This window comes from Columba livia, chromosome Z (genome assembly GCF_036013475.1).
Source record: "Columba livia isolate bColLiv1 breed racing homer chromosome Z, bColLiv1.pat.W.v2, whole genome shotgun sequence".
NCBI classification, from domain to species: domain Eukaryota; kingdom Metazoa; phylum Chordata; class Aves; order Columbiformes; family Columbidae; genus Columba; species Columba livia.
In genome coordinates, this window is record NC_088642.1 from 66956706 (window position 1) to 66984391 (window position 27686).

At 38.9% G+C, this 27686-nt stretch overlaps 1 protein-coding gene across 7 annotated transcripts in view; it reads right to left on the bottom strand.

The window, feature by feature from the left end:
* Positions 1–27686, bottom strand: part of PIP5K1B (phosphatidylinositol-4-phosphate 5-kinase type 1 beta) — a 114681-nt gene that overhangs the window by 46694 nt on the left and 40301 nt on the right. For all 7 annotated transcript variants that reach the window (XM_065046233.1, XM_065046232.1, XM_065046238.1 and 4 more), the window contains exons 4-7: positions 16208–16338; positions 6302–6419; positions 2110–2262; positions 4–303 (exon numbers count right to left, since the gene is read on the bottom strand). In XM_065046233.1, coding sequence (XP_064902305.1) covers positions 4–303; positions 2110–2262; positions 6302–6419; positions 16208–16338 — 702 coding nt within the window. The remainder of the gene's footprint in view (positions 1–3; positions 304–2109; positions 2263–6301; positions 6420–16207; positions 16339–27686) is intronic.

The window sequence follows — 27686 nt, forward strand, 5'->3', positions numbered from 1 at the left end:
CACCCGACAATCCCGCTGTAGTGTTTTCATTAGTGCACTGTGTGTTTCAGAGTCAAAATACAACCCTTCATGCATGTCTTGCAAGAAATCCAAGTCTTTGAATGTAGGGTTGGACTTCTCCCTCTCTTTTCTTGATGCTCTCCTTTTGTATGTGGAGCCTTTCAAGTCGTACGTGAAATGCATTTTCAAAGCTCGTGGCAAAACATTGTTCATTACAACAATTCTAATATTAATGCCTCCTGACTGAACGCAGTACAGCCCATAAAATTTGGGTAAAAGAGTCCTTGGATTCTGGTTCAGATTCTAAAACAAAAGATGTATTGTTAAATATCTCTATTTTCAATAAATTTCCATGCTTTAGAAAGATTTGTTTTTTGTTTTTTGTTTTGTTTTTTTTTTTTTTAATAAAAAAGAACATTAACAAACATCAATAAAATCGTGCATGTTTTCATATTTAGTATCGTTTCTTTGACCAGTTGATTTTTATTGTGGGTCTGCATTTCAGAAAGCTAGCATAAATACCGCCTCTTTGCCAGGAACTTACACAGGCCATGAACAGAGAAGTAACTGCATTTTGACAGGTTCCTCCTTCCCAGACCCCACGAAAGAGCAGAGGAGGTAGATCAAACCCAAAAGCATCCTCAAGATTTCGTTTATTTATTCTGGCCCGAACAATCTTTGCATTCTACCTGCTGGAAGGAGTTTGCATCAATGCAGTTCTCATTACCTTGACTTGGACTCTGAAAAACAGACCCCTGTCTCCATGAGGCTTTTCTTGTTGAGGCTTAGTGCCAAATGACCAGGTTGTCTCCACAGGAATGTGAGATCATAACAGAATCATGACTGACCATCAGAACAGAAATGTGTGAAATAAGCCAAATTCCACAACAGGCAAAAAATTAACTAGGAGAGGATAAGAGAGGTGAAAGCAAAAGATGTCCTCCTGAATAAAACTACTCTCAGTTTTTGGCATGAAAAAGCAAGAAGGGGAAAAGTTACTTCAAGTCTTACATGGTTACTAAATCACAATATACAACTACGGAAAGAAAGTACATTAATAGGAAAAAATCAAAGTTATTGAAGTTTTACAATTTGGAAACTCTTGCATATGGTAGCAGTGAGGATAAAGTTCTCAGGAAAAAGGAAAGAGGTCTTATATTTACTTGTAGTAACTCAAACGTAGGTTGAGCCAATAATCATGATTAGTAACACTACAAAAAAGTTTGTGCCACTGTTGCGCTTTCTGATACTGTCAGTGCATAATATTTTTAAGAGAAACACTGAATCCATGTTACTCTGGTATAATAATGGCAATAGTCCTCATTTTTAGTACAAGTGAGAGGGTAATTTTTCAGGTTTCACGAAAGTAAAGAAAAATAAAGTCAGTCACAGGTTTAATAATTCGAAGTCCTGTGTACCACCCAGGAGAATCTATGTTTATACATATGGGTTTTTTTTCTGTTTGTGTTTTGTTGTTGGGGTTTTTTTCGTTTTTCTAAAAGGAGAATTAAGTTCTTACTTTGCATCAATGATGCAAATGATGACTGACAGATATAAAACAATACAATCAACTTAGCATTAGCCCTCATTCACAAATTAAGTTTTGAACAAATTCTATGGATAAATTTTTTTTTTTTTTTTTTTTTTTTTACATAATTGTTTTAATACATGAGAAATGGAAATTAGAAGTAGTCCAGGAACAAAAGGGAAACTGACCGGTCTATTTTCTTTGTCCACTCTGAGTGAAATGCAGAGCATAGACAAGCAAAAAATGGAGAAAAAAAAAAAAAGGTTGGATTAGAAATTTAGAAAGCTTTTTTGTTACTAGCTTATTAGAAGCAAAGCTTGGTATCAAATCAGAAGACTACATTCAGCTTCATCTTGAATCCTAGAAGAACAGCAATTACAATCTTAACTATATTCTTGATTTATATCTACTCTTCACAATGGGGGTGTGCAGTTGAAAGGTGAAAGATGGGTAAAAAGTGTCAAAAATATTATGAGAAATATGGATAAAGCCAATGAAAGATTAAAAGACAACAAATGAAGCTGAATCATGTGACACAAAACAGGAAAAACACAGGTAAAATACAGTCTCGACTGACTTACCATATAATAACCCGGCAAGAGCTTCTGAAGAAACTCAGCCTCTTTGTGTTGAACTGTTTTGATGATGAACTCGTCATCGCTAGTTACAAAAAACAGGGACCCACTGGCACCTGGGTTGGATAACTCAATTAAAGGCTCACTGCAGATTGAGTACTGGAAGAGACAAAAATTGTTTTTCACTGCCAATGCATGCATTACTCAAACACGAGTTTAATACAAAGCACCACACATTCAGGTAGGCACAGGGGAATCACGGAGCTTCATCTCTGGGTTTCAACTGCAGCAACACTGCTAACATACAGCAAGATGGGTCACAATAATCTGGCTGAGATTTGGCAGGGCTATTGTTACACCCCACTCTGCACGACCTTGGAGAAGCAACGGGCAGGTGAGCGTATGGTCCCTCTGCATGTCCCACTGCACCAGCCAAACCTTCCCTGGAGCGGAGCTAGTGGCTGAGGTGGAGAAAGTCCATCCCTGCACCATCAGCATTGAGAATTCTTGAGTCAAAAGCCTTAAGATGACATTTTCACTGCAACTATTCACTTTTCATAGCCATTGATGAAACAGGTACAAGAAGATGGTAGACAAACACACTGGGAGTAGTGGTTTCTCAACACAAAGAGACAAGTCCTCTTCTGTGGAAACTGGGATTGAAACTATAAGAATAATCGTCTCAGCACAGCTGCTACTGTAGTTTTCTGACTGAAAACTGCCTGAAACAGAAAAACCAAATACCAGTGAAGTACAAAAAATGGGGTTTTGAAGGACCATTATTTTTGATGCTTAGACAGGCTCTTTCTTCCACAGTGAGACAGTACTATTTACTATCACATCAGGAGGAAAAACACACCAAGGAACAGTCCTTACTAATAGAACCAGATCTCACACAGAGGCTAATGTACATTTATTAAATCTCCATTAATTCACATTTCATGACTCACTCAAGCTAACAGAGAGGTGACATTAACCTCAAAAACACAGGAAAATCTGTTTATATTAAACTTGAGAGCTTATTTAAAATATATCATTAAACTTTCATTCACATACTCTTTTCCTTTGTTACATATCACATATTTTACACACGTGGAGATTTGCTGTACAGTCCAGTATTTGAAGGATTCAGTCTTTGAAAGAAACAAAATTACACAGGATGTGAATTGTGAGTAGTGTAAGCACCAGAGAATTATTATTAGCAGTACACTATGCCTTCTGGTCTTCTCAGAACAAAAGGAATAACTGTTTCAGTGACATATATCTGGTTTATTGCCTGAAATGAATTGAGCAATTCCACAAGAAAAAACAGTTCTGTTTGTTCAAAACAGCTTCATTCAGTTTAACCAATTTCACCAATTTCAGTGGGTGATGATAGCAAAGAAAATTATACAAGAAAATATAACAAATATATGCTTTTTTGAGCACTTGAACTAAAGAAATGTGCTCCGTCTTGACTCAAAACCACTGCCTTAATGCATTTTCTTATCATGGCTCCAGTTGCGGCTTTTTCGATGCCTGCAATTTTTAAATAACTTTTGCATGCCATAAAAATGTTACCTGTTTCTCTCCCTGCTTCTCCACTTCACTCAGTTCCAATTACTACGAGACGCCTTTCTTATTAATCCTACAGCTGCAATTGCCTACAGGTAGAACAGCAATACTGATCTGCAGTACTACAGATCTTCAGAGCAAATCAGCAGCTGTATTGCATTTTTCTTGCCTAAATATATAAAGCTTCATGAGTAATTGTCATTATTGTAAGCATTTTCAAACCAATTACCCTAAGCATTAAAGCTCAATAAAACAGTACAGCATAAACACAGTTATTAGCCTATACTGTGTGCTGGTCATTATACCATTCAGTTCATTCCTGGAAAATAAAAGTCTACCCACCAAGTACTGCTATACAAGGAGTCCAGCAAATTTTGACTGGACAGAGATTAAAATCAAATAAAATCTGAAAAGTAAGAAAATCCTCAAGCCCATGACCATTAAGTTCTTAAAGATTAATAAGTTTACTTGCAAAATGCCAGCATTCCATGAGGTTTCCAGTGACAATTTAATTCTACCAGATGTTAAAATATATTTACCTTCATTATCTAGTCTGACTCCTACAGTGCATTACCACTGAAGGTGCTTGGAAAAGGTGAAAATGCAAATCTATGGGGTTTGTCATTGCAAACGAACAGTGTAAACTCACATGTGCTTGCTGTAATTTCTCTTTTTACTTCCATTCCCCTTCAGCCACAGTTGGACAATCAGTTGGCATTTCATTACACTGTTTTAGATACTGAATTGGAATAGTGGCCACCGCATGACAGATCAAGATTTCACAGAAACAGGAGGGACTGTTCAGCCAGAACCATGAGATACGCTACTAGGAGCAAACTGTTAACCAGATGTTTTGGTCATAACCAATTAGCAAAAGGGTCTGAAACAATAATTTTGTTTTATGATCACAGCACCCCTCTGGTCATATCTGCATCTGGACCACAAGGGACTACAACCTACTCTGATTGCAAAGTGATGCCCATTTGGAATCAGAAACAACAGAAATGGATTCTAACGTGCTTGCAGAGCAAGTACAACCCTAACAGAGACATGCATCAGTTACAACAACATACACTGAAGTATCTGCTACATTTCACAAAAATACCTATTTGAAAGAAATCTACTCTTGTATTTTCAAGAAAACAAAGTACACTTAATTTTGAAACTAGTTTTTCTAGTTGTCCCCTTTCCTTATCACTAGTGTCTTTTGCTGTGCCAAGAGGAAAAAGAATCTGCAACAATTTGACTTTACTGGGATTTTCCCCTCAGTGATTAGTCATTTTGCAGCTAAACTGAGTGTCACAAATCTCTTATCAACAGCAAGCAGTCTTTCTATACTCTTTAACCTATGCCACTGCAAATGCTTCCTTGGATGGAATAGAAGTTGCAGGTGATCATAGCTTTATTCTAGGAAGTACAGTCTTTTCAGCAGCTGGCAACTACAGCCTGAGTCTTTTGCCAGGTCTATAAAAGTAGATAAAACACATTACATAATGACACCTTTATAAAACTCCAACCCAACTCCACTTCCCTGCTACTAACATCTACAATTCAAAGGAAATATCTGTTTTTATACATAATTATTGTTGTGAGGCCTAGTAATTAAAAAAATCCATAGCGTTAAAGAATTAAAATCAAACACCCACATTCAACTGAAATAAAAGCAAAACTAGTCAAGTTTTGCTTTAAGGTTCATTTTCCAAGGGAAAAAGCCCTTATAACACACTTGAACACAACAGAACTCAGCTAAGTAATATATTAAGTAATGCTTCAGCACAATTTAATAATTTTTAATTTTCTATTCCTTCAAGGTCTTTCAAATTATTTTATTTTTAAATAAACAGTTATCAATAATGGAAGGAAAATATTTGGAAACTCATTCAAAAGAAGTTAACAACAAAACTCTGACTGATGTACAAAATTGCTAATCTGTACTGGGACTCTGATTTGTTGGGTGGACATTAATGAGACAAACTAGACATAAAGCAAACATCTACAAAACAATCCAGCTCTTTGCTTTCACACTATCCTTCCAAAAGCATAACTATGGGAGAAGTAAAATAGTGGATCTGCGTGCCTGGCAATGCACAAGGTGGTTTTACCAAGTAAAGGCTGCTTGTATGACAATATCAAATACATCACCTTTTTCTTACGTACACAGTTGAATACTGAGAAGGAAAAAGTCTTCAGACTATAAAATACAGAGAACAAAGGAGGTACTCTAAAATGCTTATTTTTTAGCCTGCCACCCAGTTTTCTCAAGGGTAGATGGGAACATTTGCAGACAAGAGCTTCTTTAATGAAGTGAATAAATAACGTAAATAACACAAGAACAGTTTATTAGAACTGAATTGGTAGAAGTCACACAAGTATTGACTATAACTTCTCTAGTAACAATGACCTGAATGAGCAGTAATACTCAAGTTACTCTAGTCAATTAACAAGGCAGGTTTTTATAGGAATAGCCTGAAAGACAAAGAATTAACATTTTCATAAAACACTAAAAATATTCACTAGTTGTAAACCACTCTACACACAAAATTAACTACCCATTTGGGCACTATTAAAGCACCCTGTTCTGCCACTATGAAGCTGGTATACATTACAATCATTTGTAACTCAAAGGAAAACTGCAAGCTCTTACCAAGTAATCATCAGGCTTGATACCAAAAAGTTCTCTGAAATAGCGGAAGGCAAGAGGTGCATACGTCTTAAATCTGAAGTCAGGGTAATGATGAGCGGGGGTTAGATTGCTCCCTTCACTGAAAACAAAAACAAAAATAAACCAAACCAAATTATTACTCAGCAATTTTTAGCTATTTCTTCCTTGTAGCCAGTTTTACTGTAAAGCTGCCTAATGCAACCCTTGGCCTTCTGAGACAAGAGTCATAAATGCAGACAAACCTCCCTATCATCATTAATCAGTGTAACAAGTGTCTGTGAGAGACAGAACACTCCCAGCAAATTCCTTCCTCCTGTCTTAAAGAGAATGACTATTTTCACCATCCATATCAATTTACATAAAGATCAGGTTTAAACTAATGCTGCAAGTTCTGATAACTCCTCCCAGGTAAGCCAATCTAATAGCTTACTGACACGGGAAGGGTAAACTCCACGTACGCTCTTGCAAAGGGTTTGGAAGTCAATGCAGCAAAATAACTTCACTACTGGCTTGGTGACCTGAAGTGGTTTGCAGAGGGGTCAAACAGGCACTAAGGACAACACAACACTGAGGGCAGAACTGTGTGGCCAGAGCAGGAGGAAGGAAGCAGAACCACACCTGGTTTTTGGTGCCAACAAACATGGATTTGCTCAGCCTTATTTATGAAACAGCATCCTCAGCATTTGTCTGCCACAGGCTAACTGCAGTGATGGTACCTTTTTCTTTCCTGATGGTACAGTCCAAAATTGGAAAGCCACTCTGGCATTGCTGACCTTAAAGGGGTTTTCTGTTTGGCCGGTTGTCATGTCACGTATTTTATCCCACCCCTATCTAAACCGGCACTAGCTTAACACACTACATTGGTTAAACAGGAACACAAGGTACAGACCATTTAGGGAATTCTGGGAAATGGTATGCAGCTACATGCAAGATACGGATTCAAAACAGAAGAGGCACAAAGACTACTGGGATGGCCAGCCTGGAAGACAGTCTGCCTTAGATGGGGAAAAAACCAAACACAAACAAACAATTGTTATAGGCTCCTTAGCTCTTTGCCTAGTTTTATATTTACTATCTCACTGTATTATTAAGCTGCAGTTGTATGAATCTTGAGATGACAGTACACAATTAAAGCTAAAGGAGAAAGTCAGATGCAAAATGCTGCCAGAGGAAAAAAAAAAAATAATTAAAACTGCCGGTGGAATCATTAATAATGGAAACCAAAAGAAGGCTTTGAAGCAGAAGAGTAAAGCTCTACACTATGATTTCAACACAAACAGGAACAGTTTAAGACAGTTTGATCGGTCTCCAAACAGTCTGATAAATAGATGAGTACAAAATCCAAGACTTAACACAGTGGCCAATATCAGCTCTTGAAGACTTCTTTACTCACCTACCCAGACCACTTTGTTCAGAAATGAAGCACATACCTCTACGCTTGGCAATAAGACTATCCAAAGTAAATAAAAAAGATAAATGAATAAAACTAGGAATTCACACAGATGTGAAAAGTAGTAAACTCTAAGCAACATTCCTGCGAAGACTAAATTAAATATCATGAAAATATTAAAGAGCTTTGATCCTGTACAATTAATGCCTGTCATATGAACTTGTCACCTTCCTTTAATAACAATTCGATGACAGAAGTCTACTCAACCCACCTAGCCACCACTGCATGGATACTGCCAAAACCCACCATAACTGAACTGCTTCTAATTAAACCGTGTGATTGGGAGAACAAGCTTTCTCAGGCTCCAGAAATACATATACTTGAGGTGAAAGGAGGAAAAAACCCAGTTTCTGTCTGGAAATCACAAACAAAATGATGGTTGTGGATGACGCAGGACACATACAAAGACATTAGAATACTGCTGCTTCTTGGAGAGCTAAACCACACGGTTAACAGCTAGTGAAGGCTGTGTAGTCCCAAAGAACTCATCTGATCACTTTGTAGTCTACTGTATCACAACTCCAAGGCATTAAAATAAAATCCACATGTATTTTATTGTTCTATTATATAGGAAAAAATGGAAATCATCAGGGTATTAGGCTGACAATAGTAGTTTTTCTTTACAGTCAAGATTGGATAATGCTTTTTCTCATAAGGTCTTTCAGCTGCTCAGAACACTGCTAGTCTTCTCTGACACTACGTTTTATACAGCTGGATGCACGTCATTGCATTTTTGTGCAACTTGAGGATGCCACGGGATAATATATACTATAATGGGAATGTGGGGCTATATTTGCAAATCTATTTAATTATTGTAAGACACAGACAAGAACAGAACAGTGTTCTCTGCTGAAGCATCACATCATTGTCAGGGAAGATTAATCACCTAAACTTTATTAAAAACTCCTACCTTTCAATACATAAATAATTTTATAAATCTGCTCCTGCACCCATAACTCAAAAGCCTCTTTTGTGAAAGCACAGCATTAAATACATTAATGTCCTTACTATACCAGAACATCTACTGTTGCTGGAATTTCACCAGGCTGACATGAAGACAGGAGGAAACAGCAACAATACTATGGGTCCAAGCCATTTTGCAAGTGCATATGGAGTAAGATGTCCAATACTGGGTCTGCAAATGAACAGTAATGCATAGCATGTAGAGACTAATTCCAGAGTAATTGCAGAACAGAGCAATTATTTTGGAACAGCATCTACACAGAGGGCAATTCCATTTAGTTAAAGCACACAAGTTTACTTTATTACAGATAACGTATTAAATTTCGTTATGCAGACAAGTTTCCTTATCCTTTGTAAAATCAGCTTAAAAATCCCTTTTACTAAAACTCTCCAGAGCTTTTTATCATACCCTTCCATTTCTGCTAAACATATTAATTAGTTTCAGCTTTACTGCCTGATAGAAAAGTTTACAGGATCACAACAGTAAGCTCTTCTGTGATGCAACAAGCAAGCTTGACAGAAATTTAAGATTTCTTGGTTATCTTTCTGGAAGAAAGTTGGTAAGGTTTTCTTGTTGCTGCTTTCAAGGGAAAAAGCACCCCCACCTCCATTAATTTCCTGCAGTCACAGAAAACCTTCAGATTTCTTGTGGCTGAGTATGTCCTTGCTCTCACCTGAAAGGGAAAGTTTCCACTGTACGAAATGCTTACTGCAAATACATCTCAACCTTATTTAGACAAAATTATTCATCTTCCACTCTGATAGCTCTGGAGATAATGTATTTAATGTTTTTTTCCCCACATCTTCTTGGTGCAAATCACAAGTGTGTTTCAGTGTGGTTGTATTAAAGTACACATGCCAAGCACTGCATATAACAACTTTTAATCAGAGGAGGGAGATTCATGGGGACAATTATGTCTTTGAAGTTGAACAAGAAAAATACTTGTTAACTGTTGACAAAAAACTTAATCTGCAAAATGGAGCTTTGGATAAAATAGAAGTATACTCTCTATATTAAAACTATTAGGTAATTGTACAATTTTCCTCCCAGATGCTTTAGGTCACATGTCTACCAGAGTTTAAAAAAAGGAAATATAAAGGCTTTTAATATTGGCTTTCACTCTTTGGTTCTGGCAATCTTGAGGAATTCAAGTCTCTGCATTTGCACTATGACAAACAATATAGGCTTTGGAAATATTAGGAAACAACTGTAAATTACGAGGTATTTTAATAATCTTAGTTGTAAGACCACACAAAAGCAAAAGACTCATAGGTAGAATTAAAAAAAAAAAAAAGAGGTTAAGCTTAGTACACAAGTGTGCTTTAATACTGAAATTTTAGACTTTTTTTTAAATCAAGCATGCCTAGAAGTGACAGTATGTGCACCTTAACCTGTCTCTTAGTAAAAGCTGAGGGTTGATTTAAAGTGTACGTGGTACAATATCAAACTAAAAACGACCTAAAACTAATTGCATTTTTAATGGTTAACCCTGTGGTTTGCAAAAAATTGCTGAAGGAGACACCTAGATGTGTTTCTTGTCAGCTTTTCTCTTCCATGGCCTCACCCCGGCAGGCCGCACTCAAGAGACTGCACACCTATCTGAAGGGGCAGGGAAGGCCAGCTGAAACTCTTGGTATTAAGCTTTCATCACAGAGCAATGTTAATAGGCTCTGACATAGTTGTTCACAAAAGAAACAGTAATGTTGTAGTTGTGGGCCTACGTATACCCTCCTTGTACGTATTGTAACAAGAGTGAAGAGAGGGAACACCTCAGGTCTCTCATGTGGCAGCAACGCTTTTTAAAATCTTCAAATCAAAATAAAACGTCTAAAATGAAATGTTCCCAATATTAAAAACTAAGATAATAGCTTTCACTGTTCTTGGATAAAACTGTTCTTTTACAATACATCAAAATGTGTTTAAAATCTACAAACTCACAGACCAAGTGGTGCTTTGGTGTATTCATTTCCTACATATCATTTCAGGAAAGCAACTGTTTCGCACATGATGTAAGTAGGTATTATGGCTATCTGTACAAATAGGTGTGTGTTTTTATCACACTGTGGGATAAAGTCCAGTGGTAATACCTTTGTCTCCCCACGGTATGTTCTCCTATACTTTTGGTTTCTATATGCTATCTTAAGCAGTCCCCTGCAAGGCAGCTTTAAAATACAACTGTGATAGTAAGTATCTTCAAAACAAGCCAATTCTACCTATGTAACAGCTGAATACACAGACATTTTGTTATGATGATGATATGACTATTTTACCACCAACTAGAGATGCCATTAAGGCAAGGGATCTCACGGTACCTTAAAATAGTTTAAGTATGTCTACGTAACCACACAATTAACCAGGTTATCACAGGTTTACCAAGAATTCGTCACTAACAGAAGTAGCTAAGACCAATAATTCATAATGAACAAGTTTTGGCTTTTCTTGCCACAGTACCTCCGCTTCGAATACTATTTGTTTTGCAGACAGAAGCTGTTCTTCCTATCTGTGCTATCACTCTGCTCACAAACCATAAAAAGTGCCAGAAGTTGGGTCGTTCTGTGCATCTCTGCAACTGAAGAACAAAACAAAAGCAGCAGCATTTATCAAAGGCTACTTTCTTATCTGGCTGTGAAACTGCCCAACTGGAAACAAACAGTGGTGTAAATTACACAACAACTAAGTGCTAGTGTGAACATCTGAGCACTATTCACACCCAGCCTACAGAGTTTTCTGTACTTCTTTAATTACCAAGACACTTAGCTCATCAGGTAACCTATGACAAGTTTGGTACAAAGATTTTTCCAAGGACAAGTGTCAGTTTTCATTTTTCTAAATCATTCCTCAAAAACCTATCAGAAAACAGCACGTTTGATTTAAGCTGTAGGGTAAAACCAAAACAGGTTAAAATATGTCCAAGATTTGACTTTTCCTAGTACTTTTGACTACTTATTTGGACAGTCATCCAAATGCTATCGTAACACAGTGTTAAGCTTTTGACATTAAGTAGCAGAAAACACTGAATAATCTTTCATTAGCATCACAAGAAAGCAATCTGACATTGAACCAGTTTACTGTACAGATGACTGTAGCTGCAGGGTGCATACAGGTCAATAGCATATAACAGACTTACTAGTTAAATTAGAAACCACAGCCAAGTGTTCTCAATGTGCAGGGTTCAGACCCTAAAAATAAAGTGTATTAGCACAGGAAGTGCACAAGACTGATTAACAGCTTGCTGCAAAAAGGTCAGACTCAGAGCTGTGCTTAGAAACAGCATCCATCTAAGAAAACAAAAAGAGATGAAGCCTGGAACATGCTGCCTTGCTCCAAATGCTCTGCATTTCTGAGGCTGCATATGACTGACTAGCCACAGTTAGCTGACAGAGTGGAGCAGCTTCTGTTTGGCTTGTGAAGCATCTCTACAGAAAATGTGCCTATTCAGTATGTGTCTGCTGGAAATGCTTAGCCAGCTGCCCACATTGCCAGCTCACAGGCAGCTGCACGGCCCCACGGCCCAGCCACCAGCTTGCCACTCCTGCCTAACACAGCGAGGCTTATTAGCTCAGCAACAAGGCTTTCTAACCACGGCCACACTATCTGGAGCCAGCTCCACACCTCAGTCAAAAGCTGTCAAGACACTGCTGTGGCCACATTGCAGAAATGATTGATTTGGAGACAAAACGTGCTGCCACAAAATGAACTGGTTCCAACCAAGGAAGTCAGGAGCACAGAGCACAATGCATGAAGCACAATATGGCCCACATGGCTGAGTCACGGGACAAAGTGTATAGAGCACTGGCAGGACACAAAACGTTCCCACTGAACTTTCCAGCCACTGCTGCTGCAGCACCAGGTAAGCAACTCTGTTTCTGGGTTTCCAAAGCAGTGTTTAAAAGCCAGAATACAGGTTACTTACAGTAGTTCCTCCTGCAGTTTCACCCTATTCAGGGATCTGGGCAGAAACTTCAGACACTATCTTCAGAATCAACTGGGTCACTGCAGACTATACTTGTTTCTCAGTCCAAGGAGCGCATTTGCATCATGCTATTTAAACTCCATCTGGACAGTGGTTCTCAAAAAACTCCTTTATAAAATCCCCTAATAATACCTCATTTAGTGCCCAAAAGCCACATGCAATAAACTCCTGGGCAGCTCAACAAAAAAGGGATGAAAGGAATGCCACAATGTGAAGCAGAAAGCGACAAAGGCAGTGTATGAATGAAAGCAAGTGCCTTTGCAATCGAAACCCACCCACTGTACAGAGATACCCGTATTACACTCAAAACCACCTCCTGAAATAAACACCTAAATCATTCTGGGCTAAACTCTGACAATTTAACCCAGTTACAAAGTAACTCTGGACCAGGCATAACCTGCAATCCATAGAGTTATTCCTGATCTACATCAGTAGCGGGCACAACAAGCGGGGCAGTTATGTTCGGGTCTGAACAGGTCACTTTTTTACTCTGATGTTTTTCTCCCTCATTCATGAATCCTGAATTCTGCTGGAAGTGTTTTGCTATGGGGTACAGGTGGTGCTGAGGTTTACTTCATGGGCCCAAAGATACAAGGAGACTATTTATCTTATTCAACTGATAAAATTTATAAACAACTGCTGGCAATTTTCTCCTAACAGAAAAAGGGCATGGATAACACTACTTTGCTCTCTGGCACGGAGGCTGCTGTTTCATTGCATTTCTACTAGCTCGGGTCTATTTTATCACCACCGCCGTAAGAGCGCTGCTGTTGTTGCCAGAGCAGCAGGTGTGCCGCGGCTCTGCAGGACAGCTGTGCTCTCACCTGGCTGCACACCCGCGTGGGGAGAGGTGGGAAAACATGGGAGGAACGTGGAGCAGGACAGCTTGCGAAGAGGCAGGCTGCTGTGAAAATGCCGCAATGAATGGCAAGTTCCACTAATGGCCTGCTTGGGCTTGCAGTGGAACTGCGCATACCCAGAGCAGGTGGAAACACGCTGCTCCTTGCTCAGTAAGCACCTGCTTGCAGCACCATGCTTGCTGCACTGTCAGGTTCTCATCCAGCTGCAGACATCTGGCAAAAAGCTGAACTTCTGCTTGCTCCAGGGTGATTCCCGATAGAGGTAGGCCCACTGGACCTGGCAGTGTAACTAATTTCAACTAATTGCTTTCAACCCAGACCAATCCAAAGGAAAAAAAAAAAGTCATTAGACTAATGACTTTTAACAACACTGCCTTCACATGTGGGTACCACCCCAGGAAAAAGCACCTTGAAAGCACAGCCCTATCTGGAAAAAAGACACAATCTTAGCCTTTTACCTCCAACTATGGTAATGAAACTACCTACAGATACGACTCAGGAGCAATCCACATAATGACACGATGAAAAACTCAACATCCCAACACCCACAACAAGTAGGGAAGATGCCTGTATCATTATGTGCCTTGCTAAATTATCACAATTTATAGAAACTAATACCACTTTGGACTGAAACCATTTTAGATAGGAGAACGTGCATGCTACATTGAGACACAGGGAAGACTTGAAATTTGATGTCTGTGGATTAACATAAGAAACCAAGTGTCTTGGTTTTAAGAGATTGTGGGGGATAGCCAGATTTCAGTTTCACAGAGAATGTTATCAGCAAGTGCTCTTTATGGAGAGGCTCCATATATAATTCTACTTACTACACAGCTATGAAAAAAAAAAACCAAAACACACAACTATGCTGCTCTGGCCATTACTTTCATTTGTCTAATTTTCCTCATATGATTTATTTATTTATAGGAAACTGTCCCAAAAGGTGCTACTAAAGCTTTTATAATAAGTTTTATGTTAGTGCATACTGGTTATTCCTTCTGCCTTTGTTTTCTTTTTAAGCCAGAGGGATCTCTCCCAGGTCTCCCTTAAAACCAACACAAAACAGAGAAATCTGAGTATATAGGCATGTTAAGCTTCACATGAGAGAAAACATACGCAATGTTATGGACTACAAACCATGTTATTTTACCTGTTCCTTTACAACTATGTTAAAAAAGGTAGAGATAAAATTTTTTCCCAAAACTGTGCTATGTAATAAAACAGTTTTACAATGCATGTTTCATTTAATTTCCATGAACAACAAAGTTGGTATCATAGCCAAAGTACAGAAGTTTGCATCACTGTCACAGTCACAAATTTCACTAATACGATGGGTCACTCCCTCTCCATTTTTCAGACCAATAGAAACTTCGTCAGAAGATATGGAAATTTCTCAGCTGTAATTTGGATTTTTTTAAAGCAAATAAAATCTTGTTATAAAAGTGTATGAAAACATATGGACTACAAAACTGTGCACAAACTTTATCGTTAATACCAGAACAATACCCTCAACTACGAGGAACTAAAGAAAGTAACATAAAAACTTCATTTCACTTAAGAAATACATTTTCTTCTCTTTGTAAGATATCTCAATTCAGAGGAAAACAGAAGATGAATCAAGCAAATTTACATGAGGAGAGATCAACATTCAAGTGCCTGCAATTATTTTGTACGTTGTCAGTTTAACTTCGTTTTAGTGACATCAGTAATTTTTAAGGATTGTAAATTATTGCAAGCAGTTTATGAAGGGGCATTCAAACTGCACATGAACCAAACTTTGAAAAGCTCACAGAAAACACTCTCAAATTCAGGGAATACTGCATACATTGCATGTCTTCATGGAAACGATGGACACTACTTACACTTAGCACTTCTAAGAACCCAGACAACAGTTCTATTTTCCTAGTCTTGAAAGCCATTTTTCCTTAACTTTCTTTATCCATTCCTAGCATATATAACTTGGAAAAGTTACACAGCACTGTACTTGAGCTTCTGAAGCCCCCAAATTAGTGTTTGGGGGCTTGATTGATTTCTCTTATCAGCATAACCATATTATTATAAATTCTATATCATCATCCACTTGGCAGCGACACAAGCTGAGACGCAAAGCAGTAATGGTGCACAACCTGTAGTCAGCTAGTAAGAGCTGAGCCAGCTAGTCCTGGCTAGAATTTTAAGGTGTGGTGTAAATTCTTACACTGTTCTTAACATTGCAGGATTTGACTTTTCATAAATTCTGACAACACTTCAACAAAATGCTCAGTTTTATGCTGAATTATGCTCAGTTTTAAAAAACTAAACTATACAAGTGAAGGTTGGATGTAATGCTTAATTGCATACAGATCCACACATCACTTCCAAATATAATTAACAGATCCTTTAATTGAAAGCATCACAATTACTTTCCTTCTCTAGAAGAAACAAGTCTCAAATCTTCAGTTAAGTGTGATCTTCCCAGTTTTCTCCCTACTTTTGTTTTCAATGACAACATGAAGACAGGATAGTTTTCAAATTCTCATACATTCAATTAACTCTAGCCTTATTTTTTTTAAAAGCGGAAAACAATCATAGTTTAAAACATCTAGTTAAGAGTTTCACTATGAAATCCTATTGAAAACAAATTGAATAGACTTGTCCTTACCTTGGCAAGAAGACACTCTCCACTACATAGAAGTCTTGCATAAGAACATCTCTGTCTGGTTTTGACGTAAGGTTTCCCACTGTGTATCCTATTCCCAACTGGATAGCACCTTTAATAGCTGAGGAAGCAGTCTGTGTAGAAAGTAAGAATTCAAGCATGAGTTTGTCAAAAATAGATTTCCATTCTTTATCAATAACATTATATACTAAACTGTTAATAATTTTTTTTCATAAAAATGCTATGTCATATTTACCTCCTAGACCTCAGAAAGATGACCACTTTTCAGTTAAAAGATTTAAAAGAAACACTATGTTGTAGCAAAAGCTAAAAAAAAAAAACCAAACCTCTGATTGTACAGACTGAGACTTTTCAAGCCGTTCAAATAATTTTGACATTGCCTTCTAACTTCAGACATTTCCAATCTAACTGGACATTCAAACTGCTTCAGATAACTGCATTATCTTCTGGAACAAAAGTCACAAATTTCAGGTGATTGTACATGCACACCAAGGCATCACAACGCAGGCTGATGGTTTAAATACAGATTCTGGAAATGAATGTATTTATTATAAGTTCTACTTAACAGACAGTGCAAGAGGTGCATTAGCTGGGGAGAATCCAGAGAGAAACTGAAGGGATGAGGAAGAAAAACCTCTATAGAAAAATCTATGCGCATAGAGTGAAACATCTTAAATTCAACGAACAGGGCTTGCAGGGAGAGAAAGGTTCAGAAGTACAGTGCCAAATAGTGACAGATACTGTATATATGTGAATTGAGACCATCTCTGAAACTTTCTCCTGCTGATTAGACAAACCTGCTGGATGGATTAAAAAAATGCTGGAACTGAGTCAAATTAAGAAATTAGTCAAGAAAGGAATTCTTCTTAATAAAAGATGGAAGGATGAAAAGGGTGAACAAAGAAAATCATTGGGAATGGAAAGAAGGCTATCAGGAAGAAAGTTATCTTCCCTTGGCATGTTGTATTTTCACCAGTTTGATGATACCATTTTGGAGTCTGTTTACAGGCTTTACCTCCCACCCACCAAACAAGCAACGAACTGTCTCAGTGGAAGCAAAGAACACCAGAAGTTTCATGGTCAGAACTACTTCAGCACATTTCAGGAGTGGGAATTACATAAGAAAGGGTTCAAGTAAACAAAACTACTCTTGTTATCTTTCTCAGAACAGCATATGCTTGAGTGACTGCTTATTTTTAGAGAAGAAAGGACAGAGATGTGCAGCTCCTAAACAACTGAGACTGCTCACCAAACAGAACCTGCACTTGCATAACAGTTCAGAACAGGCAATTTGGTGGGAACAAACAGCACCACCATTCTTAGACTGCTACTTTGATTATTAAAAAGATTTGGCTTTGTGTCATAAGAAGATTCGCATTTTTCTTTCTTTGAAAGGCCTCTATTCATGAATGATTAATGGCCAACAAAAGCAGTAATTATGTAACTTTGATCAAACCAATACACATGCAGAGTTTCTGCTCCATAGCTGGCTGCCCATCTTAGTCCCTTGCTCTGGCAGTGAACATGTTTGAAAGAGCACTAGATACCACAGTGCTGTATTCTACTACTTATAGAATCATAGAATGGTTGGAAGGGACCTTCAAAGGTCATCTAGACCATTCCCACTGCCATGTGCAGGGACACCTTCCAGGTTGCTCAAAACCCCATCCAGCCTGGCCATGAACACTTCCAGGGATGGGGCATCCACAGTTTCTCCAGGAAATTTGTTCCAGTGCCTCACCACTCTCATGGTAAAGAATTTCTTCCTTATATCTCAACTAGCTCTACAATCTTTCAGTTTAAAGCCATTAGCCTTTGTCCTGTCTCTACAGGTCTTGGTAAAAAGTCTCTTTAGGGGACTGAAGTACCCTTTAGGTACTGAAAGGCTACTATGAGGTCTCCCCAGGCTGAAAAACACAAACTCTCTCAGCCTGCCTTCATAGGAGAGGTGCTCCAGCTCTGATCATCTTTGTAGTCTCCTCTGGACTTGCTCCGGTAGATTCATGTCCTCCTTATGCTGGGGTCCCAGAGCTGAATGTAGGACTCCAGGTGGGGTCTCAGCAGAGTGGAGCAGATGGGGGGAAATCACTTCCCTCAACCTACTGGTCACACTTCTTATGATGCACCCCAGGGTATGGTTGGTTTCCTGGGCAGTGAGAGCACACTGCTGGGTCATGTTGAGCTTCTCATCAACCAACACCCCCCAAGTCCTTCTCCTCCAAGCTGTTCTCAATCCATTCTCCATCCAGCCTGTATTTGTGCTCAGGATGGCCCTGACTCAGGTGCAGGACTGTGCACTTGGCTTTGATGAACTTCATGAGGTTTGCATGGGCCGACCTCTTGAGCCTGTCAGGGTCCCCCTGGATGGCATCCCTTCCCTCCAGCATGTTGATTGCACCACATAGCTTGGTGTCATCAGGAAATTTGCTGAGGGTACACTCGATCCCACTGTCCACATCACCAATAAAGATGTTAAACAGTGCTGGTCCCAATACAGACCCTGGAGGAACACCACTCTTCACTGGTCTTCACTTGGACATTGAGTCATTAACTGCAACAGTTTCAGTGGGACCAACCAGCCAATTCCTCATTCACTGAGTGATCCATCCATCAAATCCATGACTCTTCAGTTTAGAGACAAGGATGTCAAATGTGTCAAATGCTTTGAACAAGTCCAGGGAGATGGCATCAGTTGCTCCTCTCTTATCCACCAACACTGTAACCCCGTTGGAGAAGGCCACCAAATTGTCAGGCATGATTTGCCCTAAGTGAAGCCATGCTGGCTGTCACCAGTCCTCTCCTTATTTTCTGTATGCCTTAGCATCATTTCCAGAAGGATCTGCTCCATGCTCTTGCTGAGAAAAGAGGGGACACTGACTGGCCTGTAGTTCCCTAGCTCTTCCTTTTTTCCCTTTTTAAAAACGGGGCTTATGTTTCTCCTTTTCCAGTCAGTGTGAACTTCACTGGAATGCCAAGGCTTCTCAAATGTGATGGACAGTGGCTTATCAACTTCATCTGCCAACTGCCTCAGGCAGGATGAGAGAGGATAAGTTATTAAAAAAAAAAAAATAAATAAAGCAGGCAACCTGACAATATGATTTGAAGAACCCAAGTCTGGATCACCTTTCAAGCTCACAAACAATATCTGTAGGATTTCTGAAAATTCAAAAGGAGACCTAGAGTCTTCGGAATGCAGAATGTAAGGCCTTCTACTAGTATGGTGCAGACCTTATCTATAACGTCACCTTCTTGTTAATTCCTACTCCTATTCAAGAATGGTATTAGTAACCACCCATCATTTCTGCAGCAATCACAGTAATGGGTTTAACAGAAAAGCAATGTTATGACATAATTCAGGATATTTTAACAACTGCTTTTTTTAAAAAAAAGATAGCAGTTACAGGATGCTGAAGCCAATTGCTGGCCCAAAGTAAATTCTTTGTAAACCGCTGTTGTAAGTTATCCCCAGCAAAGGCTGTTCACCCAATACCCCCTTACGAATTACAAGGTTTTGTTTTCACAAGCCTTAAAATGAAAACAAAACAAACCTTGGAATTTGTCTCAAAACAAATACTTCTTTTAGGTCTAACTTTGTTATTATTGTTATTATTATTTTGTGATTAATAATGGAATCCAAGGAAGGATAAAAAAGCTGTTCCTCAAGCCTTAGGGGAAATGTTTGTGATTCATCAGTTTCATTACCACAAAAATGTAGTTTGGGAATCTAAAAATGCAAATGAAAAAATTGATCTCATGCATTTTTGCCTTACTCAGGTACCTCTTTTAATGGCCATGAAGGCAGCAAAATCTAGTTTCAAACCCAAGCCCCTTATTTCTTTCAATTCCTCTTGAATACTCTCCTGCTGTAGAGCAAGCAATAAATTCAGCAACCTTCTGAGCCACAATCTCTCTCTCTTTTAGAGACTGAAATAATATTTTTTTTCCTATTACCCTCATGCAGAGGTTCATAAAGTTGCCAAGTCCACGTATCAGCTGTAATTGTACAGCTGACTGTGTACAGTGACTGCACAGTGGCTCTTGCATCTTTTAACCTATTACCAATACCTTCTGAAGCTCTAAGAAATGAAAGGACGAGAATAATCAGCAGGATAAACAACTTCAGCTGATGAATTTTAGACTGTGAAACTAAGTGGAGGGTGCACTCAGTCTCTTTATCCAGAACACTGATGAACAGGTTGAACAAGACTGAAAGTCTTGTTACCACAAAGCATATTATATATTGCACAATAATTATTTCCATGAGAGTGTGAGGGTTGTAAATGGCTGAAAAACCTAACTAACCGCTGATGTGAAGATAAAGGATTGGTTCTGGGTACATGGTGCACAAAAACTTCAGACATGGCAAATAAGTTAGTTCTTTTAAACTCTTTTTCTTGTATTTTCCCCTATATTTGTATGGTACTATTAATGACCAAAACCAAATCATTTAACAAACCATCAGCAGAAAGTAAATGAGTAGGACACAGGCTTCACTTAGTTTTATGGAAGTTCCCCTCTACTCTCATTCACAAAGTTATTCTCCCATTCTGCTTTTAACTCTCAAGTGGTCTTTGCTAATTCTTTATGCATTCCCCACAAGCAGCTTATAATAAAATTTAGCACTAATATTCTCACCTTCTTTAAAAGCAGACATCCTAGGAATGTCCTTTAGGACTGTGTGGATGTAAACTTTGTCCTTGTTTATCTGCTCTCCATTTTTATAACTCATTTTATTGCAGCTGAAGTTTGGCCTATGAACATTCTGGGGCAAAGAGGGTGATTCTTCCAGAAGACACCTGTCTTATTGCAAGTGCTATAAAGCAATGATGAAAAATGAACTCTGCCTCAGCAACTCCACCTCGTTATCACTCTGGAAGGCAGGATGTTTGCTTTCCTCCACCTGCTATGCTACTGTCATTGAAACGGGTTTCAAAATCTGCCTAATGAAATGGTAGAGATACCTAGTTACCACAATTCTACGTAACAGATAGGGAGAAAAAGGCATTTGAGTAGAAGCCACCACTGATTAACGTTGCTCTGTAGCCATGTTTCCTACAACATAGCTGCCATTAGTTCATTTCTTTCTGCTACTGTCTGTGGAGAAGCCTGGTCTCCCTCACCAGCCCACTCTGCTGCTTGATGGGACTTAATGAACTGGACTGGTGTAAATAGCTGCATACAGACACCTTCCTGCAGAAATCATTCTCAGTGAAGTTAAAAAAAAAAAAAAAAGGAAAAAGAAATCCACATGGTCTAATGTAATAAAAATTATTTAAGCCACATGCATTAGGCTAGATATGAATTTTCTACTACAAATAAGCATTTGCTCTTCAGTTATAGTGGTTACCGTAAGTACCATGAACCCACACACACCATCACTCCCACGCAAATACAGTCTATCTTTTCCAGATTCCTGAAAAGACACTAAGCCTCCACAAATTGTGCAAACCCCTAAGCCAAACCACCTGAAAAGCAAGCCTGTTGAAAAACAGCATGGTTTCTTTCAGTAACATTTTAAAAGACCTCTCTTTGAACACTGAGAAGTTGCAATTAGATTCAAGATGTACAGGCAGCTATTGTCAGTCTGTTGCTTCTGCACTACAGTTGTCTCCTTTGAGTGCCTGCTGTGCTCACATTCCCATTGAAATAACACTTCTTGTAGCTGCTTCTGTTGAAGGTGGCTACCCCATCTCAGCATGCTCTCTGCAGCTGCCACATGTGAGCTATCAGTTTCCTTTTATATCACAAACAGGGATATAAAAATAGAGTTACTAGAAAATCCCACTGATTTAAGTAGTTTTACTGTTTCTCCACAACTTGTAACCATGGGTCCCCGCAGCCGCAGTGCTCCTTCGCTCTTCCTTCAGCTAACACTGTTTTTCTCTCTATCAGCTGTTTGCCCAGCTGCTGCAGGTCACACTTCATGAAGGTGGACTTCTGCCCATCTCCCTCACCTCTGGTTCTTGCTGCTGGGATCTGGGTGTGGGGAGGAGGTGAATGCCTATTACTAAGTTGTTCTTTCTTCTGTCATACTATGCTGAATGCTAGCATAAATGCTAGGTCATTAAACAAGTGGAACTGATAATACTGCATTTTTTCCTCTTTATACCATTACTGTTCAAAGTTGGTGAAAGCAGTTTTCTTGTACTTCTATGAGTAATTCTAACAACTTTGTTGGGATGGTCTCCCAGGAAACAGTTGAGACACCGACACATTAGATTCTTCCAGCTCAACTGCTATCAGAATTATTTTCTGACCCAAGCTGAATCTGATCTCCCTTCATTTTCCAAAATGGGTTTCAGGTGACTCCAGGGCTTTCAATTCATTTTTCCTCCGTTTCAAAACATTTATGCCTAAATTTCAGGAGTTCAAATTCTTTAGTTCTTCTCCCTGTCTCTCTGAGGAAAAGAATTTGAGACCCATAAGTTTGGTGGTTGCTCCAGCAAACCTGGTATAGACAGTCACTTTAGGAGATGTACAAAACGCTCAAAGTCTGCCATTGAAAACATAGGTCCCAGTGCAGCAAAAAATCCAGTAGCGAGGTTTCAGTGTTTGCCAGAATAAGTCACCTACATGCAGACATTAGATGCGAGGTATAAACCAATGCCAAAAGTGATGCAGCAATGCTGCTTGTACATGGCTGCATGCTCTAAAAACGGGTAGCTGGTTTCCTTTATCCAGGCAAATTCCCTTTGCTCCTGGGCGAAATGACTCACACGATATGCAGTTTTGAACAGGTTACGTAAAGCACTTGTAAAACACTAAGCGGAAGAACCGCAAGATATGTAAGAACGATAAACAAAGTGTAATTGTATCCAAGTGTGGCAGCCTTCAGATTACAAGTAGAGATTCTGGTAATCTAGTAGCAGGTTTCCATAACAAGTGCACTACATATCTCTGCTTTGTTTCCTCGTGCAATTTTCTTCTACATACTTACTTTTCTTCTACACGCTTACTGGACTTTGGCAGACCTGCCTGTGCCCCATTCTTGCCACCATCCTAGAATTAAGCATCAAGATGCTACTGTAATCTGTTTTGTCAGGAAGCAGATTCAGGTACCACTGCAGAGGTGTCAAACTCCTTTTCACTGGGGGCCATACGAGTCTCGCAGTTGCCTTCAAAGGTCCAAATGTAATTTTAGGACTGTATAAATGTAGGAGTAGTTACATTTATATGGTCCTAAAATTACATTCCCCTGGACTGCTGTGTGATTGATGACATCACAATGTAAAAGCTGCTTGACTGTCAGCAGCTTCTCACAACAAAGTCTGCAAACTATCAGGAGGAAATTAAAAAAAGTAGCTATTATATACTCCAGATTTCAGTGACAAGACTGTGACAGATATCCCAGAGAAGCTACAGTCTGGTGATTGCATTTTGTTGCCAGGCTTCCTTAGTACTTTGCTTAGGATCTTCAAGAATGAAATGGAGCAAGTAATCACAGTCTCTTGCTCTTTTTTTTTTCCTTTCTTCTCTCTGTTTCTCCCCCAAAACACCCCACCCCCAGGGGAGAAACAAAAAAAACCACCACCATCAAAAACCACAACAAACCACAACATCACCAACAAAAAAACCCCAAAACAAACAAACAAACAAAAAAAGTAAAAACCAAACCAAACAAAAAAAATCCCTGCCCTCAAAGATCTGGCCACAATTTGCATGATTTAAGACTTATTTGATAAAGCTGTTTGAATCCTCTATCTTAAAAGCTGCATTGAGCATTACCTGTGAAATTTCTCTTCCATTAACTAAGTTCTTGGATTAGAGTGACTGAAACGTTTTAGGTGATATTCACACTGTAAACTTAGCAACTTCTTGAAATTTACTGATACTGAGAAAGCCCAGGAGGAGTTTCAGAGATTGTAACAGTTGTAGCAAATGACTGCAACTGAACAGCCCTACAGATCCACCTTAAATACCACAATTTTAAGGACAGAATACGCAAAGGAAGGTTGTGGCAGAAAAAAAAAAAAAAATGAAAAGTGTGCAAGAGAAGGGGGTAAAAGCAGAGAATAGGGCAAAAGGGGAAGAAAAAAAGAGAAAAATTTAAAACAATTTAAAAACCCCACAAATTCATGTTACATGTTCTCTCAAGGATTTGACTAAATAATACGAGACAATTAAAAGCCAGAAGAGCATTTCCGTCAGACTGCAATAGCAGAAATACTAAAAGTCAAGAATAAAACAAACAAACCAACAAATTAGAGCTGAATAAATCAGCAAGATTCATAACAGAAACCATGACACTGTCTTAATCTAGTTATACATTTCAGAGTCTGAAAGGATCACAGAATCACCAAATGTTAGGGATTGGAAGGGACCTTGAAAGATCATCCAGTCAAATCCACCTGCAGCAATCCCATGGCCAAGTTATGCCTAAGATTTACAGCATGGTCAAAACACACCCATGCATACAGACAGAGGAAGGACAAGCACATTTTGAGGACTGCCCATTTTCACCAGTGAATGATTCAGATGCTTTTTCTTAGCACAGAGCTACAAACTAATTTACCACAGATAACTAGTCCTCAGAGACGAGGTGCACCAGATGAGAACATCACTCAGCAGTGCACAACCTGACACTATGAACGGCAAAAGGCAGAATTACAGAGTGAAGAGGGAACAAGAGCAGAGGGAGCAGATCAAGGAGTCTTTACTTCCCACATGTTCTACATGTGCTCCAGCAGCTGAGCCCCATGGCACCAGGTGCAACTGCAGCTGTATGTCATTGCCATATCAGTCAGTCCAGTCCAGCTGTATCAACATCATCCACTCTGGAGTCTTCGGAAGCAAGGGGGAGTGAACCACAAGAAAAAGAATATGAAGGTCTCCTACACACCCCAGTGGAAAATTGTTTCTTCTGGCTTGGGTTTTGTTTTTTGTTGTTGTGTTTTGGTTTGGGTTTGTTTGTGGTTTTTTTGTTTATTTTTTCCAAACAGCTTCTAGAAATAATTTGTTCTCTGATGGAAATAGGTTTTAGCAAGCCATCATTCACCTCTATATCAAAGGGACAGACTGTATTGGCTAAAGCAGCAGCTTCATTTACACTAGATAAAAAATGCCTTCATCTCCAAGACAAAAATACTACTTTTTTTACACTTGCATAAAACACATCAATTTTAAAATATCAAGTATTTGCAATTATTTTCTCTAATTTCCCTCCAGGCTTCTCTTAAGAGAGAACTCACAGTTCTTAATAAGGGATGTTTACATTTCCAGATCAAGCAATTAAAACATTGTTTAATATATATTGATTAGACAAGCTTATTTCTCATTGGATCTGACATAGGAAAATACCTCCAAAGCCAAGGCCTTTATCTAATTTTTTCTTATGAGTCACTGCACTTTACATCACAAAGCAGACATTTTCCATGCAATACTTTTTCCATTTCTGTGTACTTTTATATATATATATATATATATATGTGTGTGTGTGTGTGTGTGTGTGTGTCTAAAGCTGCACAGACATAACCTTTGCATGCTATTGTAACAGATGAATGGACACAAGATATCATTAAAGCAAAAGGCTATTTTGACTTTTAGATCAGATTGATGACTGGTGTCCCTCACCCCCATCCAAGGAAAACATAGTTTTCAGCAGGGCAGTATCAGAGCCTCCATTTTACCTACAGATTTCATTTTATTTTGGGCATTACAGACACTCCCGCATGCATGTGAGTATCATGTACTTTTTGCCACAACGTGAATGCAGACTGTGAATCGATAAAGTCCCTTTGCAATTGCTGGGAGAGGATAGAGAAGCAAACTGGCATTTTGCTTTGTGAGGACATAAAAGAGCTGAAGGAAGATTTTAAATTTAAGACCAAACCACCCAGCTTATAAGAGAGTTACTGTTACTGAGTGCCCCTGTGGAATCAGTAGGTCCCAACAGGACACGATGGCCAGATGACATTAACTCTTCCTTCACTAATCTCTTTGCTTTGCAAAGGTGACCTCTAACTGGGGTGGGCTTGAGACTGAAACTCATCACATTTCAGGATGGTTATCTCTTAGAATTATCACAAGAAATCCCTTGAATTACCCACACAAAGCTTGACATTACAAAACCTTTCTAATGTCTGTGTTTTTGGACTAGATGCTAGTTACTCATTCTGCTTCCAGCTATATTATTGCTAGTTTGAAACCCTCCACATCCACTTTGCATGATACAACTTCTTTGGCTACCAGACCTTTGTGGGGAACACATCACTAGTAAGAACTCCAGGTCAAAGACAAACACCAGTACCGGAGGTCCCATGCCACAAAGTCCTTCATAAACTTACTCAGTCCCATCTTAACAGCAGTTATACAGCTGCCCTTGTACTACATATTCAAGTTCAAAGCAGAGTAAAAACCAGAATTGTCACAATTCACGCCCAGATACAGTTCTTTGCTCTTCTAAGCTTAACAGCACAAGCTTCTTCACCTTTACTATGATTTATTTTTATTTTTATTTTTTTTTTTTACAGAAAAATGTGGAAGTGAAGCCTCTGAGCAATGAAAATGGGTTGGCAAGCACAATCTGACCTCAGAAATATGTGAGTATCTCGTCTATATCACAGTTTCCGCTGTGATCGAGGGCAGTAGGAGACTGGAACAGGAACTGCCCAAGTAGCTGAAAAAGCACCAGCTAAGGAAACAAGCTCTTCTCCAGCTAATTTTTGTAGGAGGTGGCAGAGTCATAGGACAAAACCACAAGTATTTTCCAGCCACACAAACCAAGTGCAACAACGTATGACTGGAGAACTGTAGATGCAATACCTGTATGAAAGAGTGAAGAAAAGCAACGTGGGTAACAAAAGACAGGAGGCTCCTAATTATAAGTAAGACTTCAACAGAGCAAGACTGACTTGTGAAAATCATCTAAACCTATGGAATTAAATGGGAAACACAGGTCAAACACAGGTCCTGACAGGCTCACCCTGTAATCAACGTTCTAGACATATATGCAGTTGATTCTGTAAAAACATACAAAACAATGTTAACTGGAGTGTCTGGAGAAGGTGAGAATAAACAGAAAGTGCAAGGTTTGCAAGGAATTGGGCTTAAGAGGAGAGATACATCGCCTGATGCTTTCGCTTTTTAAAAAAAAAGACATGCTACTAGGAAACTCCGCATGGATAAATTGTGGGGTCAACATTTTTTATTAAAGTTACCACAAAAGCAGAAGCACAGTAATATCTGGTCATAACACTAATCAATGGGGCATATGCAACACAGGATCTTGAATTCAGAACAACTGAAGGTGTAAATATAAATAAAGGAATTAAACTGGTATAAAATACAAGTACAGACAACTGGTGATGCAGGGGAAAGAACAGAATTTAGAGAGGATAGTCCCTGTCATCTCTGTGTGATGTGGTTGTGAATCCTAGGTTTTGTCAGAGATGGACTTCTAGTAAATACACAGAAGAATTTGTACCATGGTGAAAAGCCTTTAACAAGGCTTCCTCTGGAATAT